Below are 12217 nucleotides of genomic sequence, written 5' to 3'. Positions count from 1 at the left end.
ATTTTTAACAGAACTTCATGAAAGTAAAAAAGTATTTAAAATGGCTTTAACATCTATTTTAATTCTATAAAAAAAATTTTAGGCATTATTGAAAACTTTGCAAAACCATGAAAATTGAAAAATTGACTTCTGTTCTTAACAAGTTGATCTCTGTTTACACTTGTTTTCGTTGAAAATTTTCACATTATTCTCAAAGAACTTAATAAGTAATAAGGTAAGAAACATTTTAAATTTAACATTAAAATGAACAGTGATACTTTCATATTTTTTAGTCAATTTTGTAATGTTGTTTTATATTGAAGGTAACTCCAAGTTGTTGTTCACTAAGACTTGCATTGTTTTGCCGTAAATTCAGTTGTCAAAGTATTTCGCTTAAATCACCGGCAATTTTCAAGATAAAGGTATGAAATTTTGACAGTAGTTTACGGAATAATAAAGAAACATATTTTATAAATTTTTTTGTAGGACTTAGTTTTGGTCCAGTTTTATTACTTCCAATCTTATTGCTCTGTTAAGCACTTAAGTTTAACCCAAATTTGTACACTTCACAATTACTTTAAGTACATTAGTTATCCATATAAATCAAAGATTAGTATATTTAATTGTTTGCATTGTATGCTATAAGTAAGTGAAAAAAAACTTTTTCATCAAATAAAAATCCCTTAGGGGCTAACAGAATGTTTAAAAGTTGCACTAAAATATTTATAATTATGCAAAGATTGATAGATTAGGTCAGGGGTGGGGAACCTGCGGCCCCCAGACACTCTTTGTGCGGCCCCGAAACGTAAAAATAAGAACTTAAATTTTTTTAAAAATATTTTAGAGAATAAAGTGAAGTTTAAAAAACTACTTTATTTTTACATTTTAGTAGGGTTCGGAAAATGTGTCTGCGCAGATCTGCGCAGACGAAAATATTTCAGTATCCTAAAATCTCTCTTTGACAACAAGAAGGATCCATTGGAAATTTGGAAAACTGCAGTTGAGTATCCAAAACTCCGTCGAATTGCCAGGCGTCTTTTGAGCTGCTTTGGTACAACCTACTGCTGTGAATCTACGTTTTCCCGCATAACATTTATCAAGTCTTGTTTGAGGTCACAGTTGACCGATGAGCATCTGGAAGACCAACTGAAGCTTAAAACTACGAAGATAGAGCCAAATATTCAAGTTCTGGTTCAAAAGAAACAGAATCAGAAAAGCCATTGAGAACTTTTGTGATACATGATACATTAAGAAATATTGTGATACATGCCTTAAGAAATATTGTGATACAAGATGCTTTAAGAAATATAACATTAGTACGAGTACTATACACCAAATTTGCATATTTATTAGTGCGGCCCCCAAACAATTTTTTCAAGGGTTATGCGGCCCCCAAGCTCAGAAAGGTTCCCCACCCCTGGATTAGGTATTTCCTTGAAACTTTCTTTTATGTAAAATTAAAAGAAATATTTCTCTCAGCCAATCAAAATGCCGAACCACGCCAGAACTCATGAGGAAAATCAGAAAACTGTTTGCCTGATTTGTCTTAAAAAGTGCTCAAGACAACTGACAGCATTTATGTGGGAACAAATCAGCAAAATCTATGGAGTCAGTTTTGATAAAACTGATTCTCACATTCCTCAAGGTAATGTAGGGTTGATTTTAATTGTATGTATATAGGGAAATCAGTTTTATTGTGGTATTGCAATGAAATTAAAAAGCTTGCTTGCTTTTAATTGATTTATTTAAACTGCCTGTTCTCATAAAAACCACAGCTTTACTAGCAAAACCATTGAGGTACAGCAATATTTCTCTGACTTATGAAAATCACTTTTTATGCTTAAAGGTATTTGTGAAGCCTGTAGAAAAATGATGAGGCGTAAAGGTGAAGGGCAAGATATCACTCTTCCCCCTCTGTTTGACTTCACAACTATTTCTGTCAGAACAGAAACACGAGGTCATGTCTGTGATTGGCTCTTGTGTAAAATTGGACGATTACAAATGAATGAAAAGCATCCACTCGATGAGACAAAAGCTGAAGAAAAAAACACTCCTTTGAGATGCAATGATTGCCTTAGTCCAATTGGTAAAGGTTTAGCACACACCTGCAACCAGTTTACCTTTAGAGAGAACCTTAAGGGTTTGGCAGCCCGAGATGCAATGGCTGCCGAACAGATTGCTGCCACTGTAATCACAAACAAGGAAGCCTCACCCCATGGGACTGTTCGTCTTTCTAAGGCTTCTGGAGGTCATGCATTTCCCATTACGCCAGGTAATTAAAAATTTATTACTATATATAGTACAGAGCTCACAACAAGTAATTATTGTTCAAAATTCACTATAATTGATTGTTTTTTTACTTGCAAATATCATCAGAATTTTAGTTTTTGAAGGAACTAAATAGAGGCTTTAGTTTTCAGCAACAAAAACTGTATTTAGAAGTAAGTTATCTAAAATATTCTAATCCTTTAAAAAAAAAGAAATTCCATTTTAAGGCCCAAGTGGAGCTTCCTCAAAACCTGCTTCTTCGTTTTTGACTACTCAAGACCTTGTGAATGTTCAACTGAATACTGGATTGTCCAATGTTGACATCAAGAGATTGGTCAGTACAGTTAACCAAGCATCAGTTGGAAAACTAGTTGAGCCTAACTTTGCATCAAAGTTCCTAGCTGTTGGACAACAGCTCAGTGAGTTCTTCACACACACACAAATCAAGGGGTCAAGCACTAAAGGGGACTTTAGAGATTTTACAATTGCTCACTGTAAGAGCTTGTCAGATCTTCTCAACAGAGTTCTTACCTCTCGGAATATTTCTTCTGAGCCCCTGGTCAAGCTTGGCATTGATGGAGGCAAGGGGTTTATGAAATTTTGTCTTACGATTGTTGAGAAGAGCTCTGCAGTAAATAAGGAATCTAGAAGTTCACCTGCTAAAAGATCCTTGACGCAGCGAGTTGCCAAAGACACTGGAGTGAAACGTCAGATGCTACTAGCTGTTGTTGAAGAGTTTCCAGAAACATATGAAAGTGTTCACCAAGTATGGGCACTTGTTGGTTGCGATGCTGTGAATCTTTTCATCGCATGCGATCTGAAATTGGCCAACATTCTCTGTGGCCTACAGGCTCACTCCAGCTCACACCCCTGTGCCTGGTGTGACATTGATGCAAACAACCTTGAAAATGCAGGAACATTTCGAACTTTGGGCTCCCTTAGGAAAAATTTCGAATCTTTCAGGCGGTCTGGTGGAGTGCATGCCAAAGCTAAATTGACTGGCAATGTCATCCATTACCCGATCATCAATGGACCAAATGACAAACTCATCTTGGACATCATTCCTCCCCTCTTGCTAATCATCAAAGATCATCTGGTGCTATGGAAGGTGTAGATGCAATTACTATTTTCCATCGGTCAGTCGAAAAATTAAAAAAAAATTAAAAAAGTTACAATACACTTGTTGTTTTGCTGTTGGTTATACCTCATCATATTCTGCAGTACTTAGCTTCATGTCCATACAAAGATATAGAGATCAAAAAAGCAGAATGTATTGGGCACATCCAAAAAAAAAAAAGGAAGTCATGGTCGCGTACTGCGTCAACGTCTACGTGGAAAAAAACTGTGTGATGGAAAACCAGTAGCAGGAACAGGGAGGTTAACCGATAAAGCACTTAACCTTTTACAAAATTATTTTGGAATGGCTGTTAGACAAATTTTAGGTAATATGTATCAAATGAAAAAGGCTGTATGGGCAGTGCTTTTTCACAACTTTGATGTTAAAGACATGAATATACGTCATCAATTTTGCCCACAAACTACTGCCAGCTGGTATAAATGGCAACGTGACCATATAAGTGGACATAAAGCATATAAACCCAAACTAAGCTTGCCATTAGCAATAAAAATATTCTTGTCCCAGTATTCAAAGACTTAAGCAGTGAAGAACTACTTAAAAAGTGCCTACACGGTCTTACACAAAACAATAATCAGGCATTAAATGCTATAATCATGAAACGATGCCCCAAACATATTTTTGTAAACAGAAACATAATCGAAATGTCTGTAAATTCTGCAATTATCAATTTTAATGAAGGTACCCAAAGAATTATTGATGTTTTGAAAATTTTGGGAATACGTATTGGACATTTAACTCATATCGGATTGATTAAGCGCGATAAATGCAGAATTAAAAAATGTACAATCAAGTCTTCACTTACTTCAAAAACCCAACGACAGAATTTGATCCGCCAAAAAAAAGGGTTTAATGATAAGGAAGCTCAATTAGAACCATGCCGAGCTTATTCTGCTGGATTTTATTAGTTTTTCATACTTTATAGTTTTCTTTTTTTTTTTTATTAAATCTTCTTATGCGTTTTTCTGTTTTTGATTTTCGCGAAACATGGTATTATTGAAAACATGATATTTTGTGAAGTAGAAAAGCAAATCACTTCAAATTTCTGGATAAACATAAATGTTTATTATATTTTGTAGGGAATGTCATTTCAAAATTCAAAAAATATTCTCCAATCTCTTTATTCATTAGTTTTTAGGCCTAGAAAAAAATATTTTTTTAATATTCTATAGAAGAACTTCAATAGTTCCTAATGTAACCGAGTAATCTTAAAATCCCTATGTCAATACTTTAGTTTGCGTGTCTAGAACATGTGCAAAAAATGTGATAGGTTTCAAGATATTGCGTTCTGAATAGACACATCAAAAAGACGGTTTTTTGATTTAAGCAAGGCAAAATAAGCAAGACAAAACAAAGTTAAGTATAAAAAAGGATTCTCAAGCTATATATTTTGTAATAATATCAAATTGATTATTTTTTTTTAAAGTTTTAAAGAATTTAGAATATTTGGTGGTGCACCACCTTTATCTTTTTATGGCCCATGATTTCTAAAGCTGTTATAACAGGCACATTTGTGTGGGACTCATGGCGCTCTATACTTAAGGCCTATTCATCGCGCAACCGTAAACCGTGACTGGGGGCCTATTTAACATTCTAAAAATTGCGAAGATGAAAAGCTCTCATTGAAAAACTTGCCTGAGAAATTTTAACTTTTTCAAATTAATTTTGCTTATTCTTTTATAAATCCAATAACTTTGAATTATTAATGTTTTTGATATTATAAACTTTTGTAAATAGTTTTAAAACAATGTATCTTTACTTACTTGATAACTCCTTAGAGTGTTAGGAGTTATCTATTATATATATATATATATATATATATATATATATATATATATATATATATATATATATATATATATATATATATATATATACACGCATTAACTATGACTGATATGGGTAGTGATCTATTACATTTGACAAAAAACTATTAGTGATATAGTACATTTGACAAATACCTACTCCATTACCACGTCATTGCACAACACAGAAATCTTAGAGTGTTGTTAGAAATGTTAGAACTGATGAACTTAGCAATTAAAACAATTAATGTTAAATCTATTACGTTTTATGATTTTGAGAAACTACATTTTGAAACATTTCATTGTGAAATAAAATGTTTTATAATAAGTTTGTGTAATTATTGTATAAATATTGTTAATTCATGGTCAAAGTTTGAGGAAATACCACATTTTTTAAATGTCGTGGAAATAGATCATAAGAAAAACATTATTCAGCAACAAATATCAGTTATGTCTGCAAAGCTTATCGGAAAAAAAAAAAAAACTGAATCAGATACAATTATACGTAATTTTGAATATTTTTCAATATTTCGTGCTTTATACAATAAACTAAGAAACAATTTTCAATCGGCATCAGTTAGTAATTTGACACGTATAACATCAAAAGTTTGCAAAATTGATGACGCTATGTCTTAGATTCAGTTTTTAAAAACTTGGAAGAAAAACAAAAAATTTGTATAATTATTTATGATGAAGTATGTATAAAAAATGATGCTTTACCATAGCGAACATTGTTTATTAAACTTTTTTTTGATCCATTATTATTGGCTAAAAAAATGTTGGGAATTATGATACTATGTCTCAAAGGTGGTCCTAAATTTTTGTATAAGATGATTCCAATTTCAAAATTTTACTTGTCATCTGGCGATGTAAAAGTTGTTACCTGTGATGGTCATTGTGTAAACCAAGCATTTTAAAAATTATATCATACTATTCCAGAAAAAACTTGGAAAACGGAAGGAAGGATGTATTTACTGTTTGACTTTGTTCATCATTTGAAAAACATTAGGAATCTATGGCTTACAGAAAAAACTGGAGAACTTGTGATAATGGTATTTAAAGAACTGCTAAATGGGAACACCTTAAATGCTTATAACAATTAGAATAAGAAAAGTTAGTCAAGCTATCAGACTTCAATGTAATTGCAATAGCTTCCAAGCTCATTGAAAGGCAAAATGTATCTACTTGTTTTAAAGTTTTTTCAGATAAGATATATCATGCCTTGCTGACCTATTCTCAAATAATTTCAAATTCTTAGGATACTGCAGTATTTATAAATAAAGTTATAACCTGTTGGAAAATTTTGAATGCGAAAGGTCGTGGAGCTGATGTAAGAAACAATGATCCACTAGAAGCACCTATTTGTAATCCTGATGATTGCCGTTTTAATACTCTACTTCAGTTTGGTGATATGGCTCTTGAAATGTGTTGTAAAAATGGCAAAAGAATGAAGCAGTTATCTAATTATACTGCAAAATCAATTCACCATACTTGCTATGGTGTTGTCGAGCTACGTAAATATTTATAAGCAACAAGTCATGATTATGTTCTTTTTGGTATGTTTACAAATGACCACTTAGAAAAAGAATTTTGGAAATTGAGACAAGGTTCCGGGGTTGCCAACTTTATAAATATTCAAGAAATTACAGAAAAATTGCATATAAATCACGCATCACTGTTGTTATCTTTAAATATTGACATTGATTCTTTTGATTTTAGTTCAGGTCATGAGTGTGCTTCTTGTACATATGTTTTATATGAAGCAGGTAGTGAAATATTTGACAATTTAGAAATACAATTTAGAGTCATCAATATCTGATACTACCAAAATACCTTTGATTTACATTACTGGTTATGTATGTAAAAATGAATATAACTAAAACAATTTGTTCAATCATAGTTATAAGAAAGATATAGTTTGGAAGCGAACAAAAGCACATTGTTTTAATTCTTTCATACTGTTTTTTCTTGTTTCCGAACTTCCGAACCTGCATAAAAAGATTGTTGTTTTTAGCGATTGCCTGTTATTTCTTTAAGTTGTCTTTCTGTTTTTATTGTAATTGATTTTTTTGATATACCTGGTTAAAAATGTGCAATATTTGGTTCTTAAACTTCAAGAAGGCACAAAGGTTTCAGCATTTTCAAAGCTCCTATTCCAACTAATGATGCAAATAAGAAATTGAGTAATAAGCTTATTAACGTAATTATTAGAGACAGACTTATCGATGGTTCTTTGAAAAAACGCATTGATCCCTTCAGCGTTTATATTTGCGAGCTTCACTTTACCGAAGATCAATCTTGGGTTTACTCATATCGAAAAACTTTAAATGATGGAGCATTGCCAACTCACAATCTTCCCAAGAAAAGTAATCAACCACAGCGAAGTTCAATATCCATTACAAAACGTGAGGAGTTTTTAGTGACGCAAGAGTTAATTTCTCGAACTACAACGTCATGTTACAAACCTTTTGATGATTTTACAAAACGTATTTTAAAGCTCTCTCTGTGATTGTTGGAAAATTTCTTTGGATGATAAATTTGCAGCAACTACTTTTAATTCTCCAGAACATATTTTACCAAAGTATGAAATTTATGAATTTATATAAATTTTATGTAAATTTTAGATATAATTGAACAAAATCAGGGGACGTTGAAAGGTAAAACAAATAGAAAAGGGGTCCAAAATCAGTAGTTTAATTTACTTGTACTTGATGGATGCCCGCCAATTTATTTTAATAAAACACGCCAATCGTATTTTGTTTAGAAATACTTTTTGAAGAAAAACACAATGCCTTTATGCTAATTCATTTATAGATACTCTTACAAATGTAACCATTGTGTGTTATAACTAAAAAATTTAGTTATAACATGCTTTTCAAATTTAAAGTTTTGGTTGATTAATTCTAAACTTGTTCCTAAACTAACAAGCGATCATGTAAACTTAACACCATATTCTGTGATGAGGGTACTTCTTGCCTCCCAAGTATTGAGCGAAACGGTAGGAAATGCTTTAAAGCAGTTTGGACCACCACAAGCTGCTGGAACTGCAGAATTTTGCTTAACGATGGATATGTTTTTTGATTGTTTGAATCTAAAGAACAGTGTTGAGCATATCACAAAAAGAAAAGCATTTTTAAAACCTTATGAATCAGTACATGATTTAAGATTTGCTTGGTTAGATAACTTCCTCTAATACTTTAAATTGTGGAAAGAATCTATAGATTAACGAGAAGGAATTTTTGATGAGAGCTCAAAATCAAAAATGTTTATTTTTTCTCAAACTTATGAAGATTTGCAGATTACAGACCATTCATTCAAAGAAGTTGTTAAATTTTTACTTGAAAATGTTGTTTGATTTGTACTCTCTGAAAGATTCTGCCAAGATGACCTTGAAAACTATTTTGAAAGACAACGTGCAATTGGTCGCAGAAAAGATAATCCATCTACCAAAGATTTTGGCTACAATGACAATACAATCAAGTCACAGTTTTCAGTTCGTCCAATTACTGGTAACATTTAATCTACTAACAATAATATCATGGATATTGAAAATAATCCTTTACCAAAGAGAAAAAAAAAATAGTTCAAATTAATTCAAATTAAAAACCAACATTAAGTCCTGCTTTTTCGCATTTATTAATTGAAAAAAAAGGTTAATTTCATAACCACAAAGTTTTAAAAACATTATTTGTCAATTACAATGGTAAGAGTATCTATAAATGAATTAACATAAAGGCATTGTGTTTTTTTTCAAAAAATATTTTAAACAAAACACGATTGGCGTATTTTATTAAAATAAGTTGGCGGGCATCCATCAAGTACAAGTAAGTTAAACTACTGATTTTGGACCCCCTCTCCTATTTGTTTTTACCTTTAAACGTCCCCTGATTTTGTTCAACTTTTTCTAAAATTTATATAAAATTCTGGTTCTTTTGAGACCCATGTTGATATACTTTTTGAGAAAAAAAATAACCTTTATAAGGAACTTAGGTGTAATAAAGGTTCATGAGGTGTGTAAACTCTTTCAACGAAAACAATGACAAATATATATATATATATAGTTTTCTACGTTTTAGGACAAACTCTCTCTCCCTCTCTCTCTCACTCACTCTCTCTCTCTCTCTCTCTCTCTCTCTCTATATATATATATATATATATATATATATATACACACACACACACACATACACACACTTACTCTTGCAGATTATAGTGAGCAAAACATGATAAAATATGTTACCTTTCTTTAAGTATGTTATATTAGGAAAAGGAAGAATAATGAAAAAAAGCTGATCCCTGCCCTAACCAAACCTTTCAATGTGTTGTGAACTTACTTGCAGGTTCTCGCTAAATCAGTCTATGCATGTACCCTTATCTGTCTCTAAATCAGTGTAATGTATATATATAAATAATATATATAAATTATATATATATATATATATATATATATATATATATATATATATATATATATATATATATATATATATATATATATAATTAAGCAATTGATCATAACCCTGAATATACTATGAGATTTACAACAAAAAGCTAAAATAAAGTTTATTGAAGTACCATCTTAATAAATTAAGTAACTATTAAGTAAAATTTTAAACAGAATTTAAGTAGTTTTATGTCATTAATGTTTTAAAAAGATGTGGCTATGAAAATAGTCTTTTATGTTAATTTAATAGCCAATATTTATGTTAATTTCCTTCACTTGCTTTTATTATTTCGCATCGCAATGAACGAGTCTTGAAGGTTTTCTTTCTCATGTTATTTTTTTCAATAACATTTTTGGCATAAGAAAATGAACAAACTCTTATAAATAATGTAATTAAGTGCTCTAGCAAATTCTTGCTAGATTCAGTTGATTCTGGATCATTGCAAACTTGTTTATAAAACGATAAAACAATATAATTTGTCAACATATACTCGATTAGAACTTCAGGGTCTAGTTTTGAATAAACTTGTGTTGTTTTTCTTCGAAAAATATTCTCGCATATCAGAGAAAGATCTTGAATTATAATGTTTACTTTCCACAAACCCCGTCTATCTCTAATATTTACAAGTATCATCTTCCATAACCCTGCAGCACATTCTGAGTATCATCTTCCATAACCCTTTTAAATTTTTTAATTTAAACCCATAACTACTTTTAAATTTAGTATAAACTCTCTGAAAAATATATCCAACAAGATATTGTAAACTCTTTTCCTCTACATCAGTAATTTTCTGAGTTGTATTTACAGGTTCAATAGAATTTAGTTTTATATCAGAGAGATTGTTTAACATAACAGAAGACATTTCAGTGAGTAGTGTATTACTCAAAGTTGGATCGCTGAAGTGTGAAGCTAGTAGATTTTCGCTCAACAATCCATAATAATCTTGATAAAATAAATCATACATTTTGCCTTTCAATGGGCTTGGAAGCTATTGCAATTACATTGAAGTCTGATAGGTTTTAACTTCTGCCAAAGATTTTCAGCATCATCTATTAAATAACTAAATTTCTTGCATGAGAACTGTTTTCTAATTTCAAATGGCAAACACATGTCCATTTGCAAAAAACTTCCACATTCTTCAAATATGCTTTTCAGCTTTAGTGGTGACAATCTATCAGAAGAGTTCTCCGTATTATACATTTTGGAAGAACCTATTTCAAAATTCTCTAAAATATGCTTCGATGCAATGTGTCTCTTTAAACCTCTAATTGCCTTGTAAACTTTAGGATACTGACTGCATGCATGTTGTTCGATATTAACTCTATAAATATCGATATCAGAAACAATAGAATCTATATCTGTAACTATGTTAATGTCATTGTTCAAAAATCCTCCTTCAACCACGTCAAACAAACATTCTAAATCACTATTTGTCTCGAAATCGCTGTTAAAAGATGCCATTTTTTTAACTTATGCAGGTTCACCGGGTCGTTTTCAAGTTAAAATCGAAAAACAATAGAAACGGTTCGTGTTTCCAGACTATGTATTCTTATGATAATAGTTCAATCAAACATTACTTTATTATGAAAAGTTTGGTGAGTACCTCAAGTCTATAGATCGTGGTGGTCTTAAAATTCCACCAGACAATGTTTACTAATGGGTTATTTTTTGCTTTGTCTTTTTCTATTCGATAAAAGATAAAGTTTGTCGTAAGTCCTTAAGTGATATCTTTTTGCTGGTTTCTGAATTTTACTATTTTGAAGTTAATCAAAAACATTGCAACGCACTTGCAAATATATTTTTAAGGAACTTTTGTGCACAAATTAAACCAAGATCTAATAACGAACCTGCATTAAGCTTAAAAATTATCATAAATTTGTTTAGAAAAAAATTTGATCTGTTGCTGTTAAAATATCTGCAAATAATTTCGTTGTTTTAAATTTTTTTTAAATTTAAAGCTTTAACTTTTCATTACATTTTAATATTACCATTTCTAAATAAACTAATTAAACTCATTAACAGTAATATTTTGACTCCAAAATATAATTTTGAAGCAGAGCTGCTGATAATCCGTAAAAATAATGGCCCCCTGTCACGGCTTACGGATTCGCAATGAATAGGCCTTTAGGATAGAACACCTTGATGGGACTCCATACCAATTCCATGAAGTGTTGCAAATGTGTCTATTTTCTGTTTACATAATAATGCTTCAACAAGTTTTGGTTTAGATTTTCCACTTTGGTATAAATCTTGCTAAATTTTGAAGCAGTTATTCTACCTGCTCTTTGTGTAAACCAATCATTTGACTTTGATTGGTGTTTTGTTTCCTGTTCTATATTTTTTAATTCAAAATCATTTAATGTTAATGTGTTTGTAAAATTACAAGTGTTTTCTGATTGAGAGAGATTGTTATTGATTTCAACTTATTGTGCTTTTTCTTTTACACCTTCCAGTCAAACAGTTGTATGCTTACCCTAGTTGACTATCTTACAGAAAACTTATAAGTCTTGTGGGATGGCAATATTCTTATACTATCCTTTAGGATATCCTAAAGGATTCGTAAGATCGTAAGTAAAAACAGAAAA

The 12217-nt window shown here is 31.0% G+C and overlaps 1 protein-coding gene and 1 pseudogene across 1 annotated transcript; one reads left to right on the top strand and one right to left on the bottom strand.

Moving 5' to 3' along the window:
- Positions 1 to 1467: 1467 nt before the first annotated feature.
- Positions 1468 to 3904, top strand: LOC149892831 (uncharacterized). The gene is made up of 4 exons (XM_090079904.1): positions 1468 to 1624; positions 1826 to 2251; positions 2475 to 3343; positions 3500 to 3904. Exons 1-4 carry the CDS (start codon positions 1468 to 1470, stop codon positions 3902 to 3904), a joined length of 1857 nt encoding a protein of 618 aa, XP_089936030.1.
- Positions 3905 to 9893: 5989 nt separating this feature from the next.
- LOC149892830 (uncharacterized) lies at positions 9894 to 11093 on the bottom strand (annotated as a pseudogene).
- Positions 11094 to 12217: the final 1124 nt, after the last annotated feature.

This window comes from Hydra viridissima, unplaced genomic scaffold (genome assembly GCF_058129835.1).
Source record: "Hydra viridissima isolate aposymbiotic clone 2 unplaced genomic scaffold, HvirCarnegie_v1 scaffold_1, whole genome shotgun sequence".
Classification (NCBI taxonomy): Eukaryota; Metazoa; Cnidaria; class Hydrozoa; order Anthoathecata; family Hydridae; genus Hydra; species Hydra viridissima.
The sequence above is the reverse complement of the archived record's forward strand: the minus strand, read 5'-3'. Positions and strand labels throughout refer to the sequence as shown.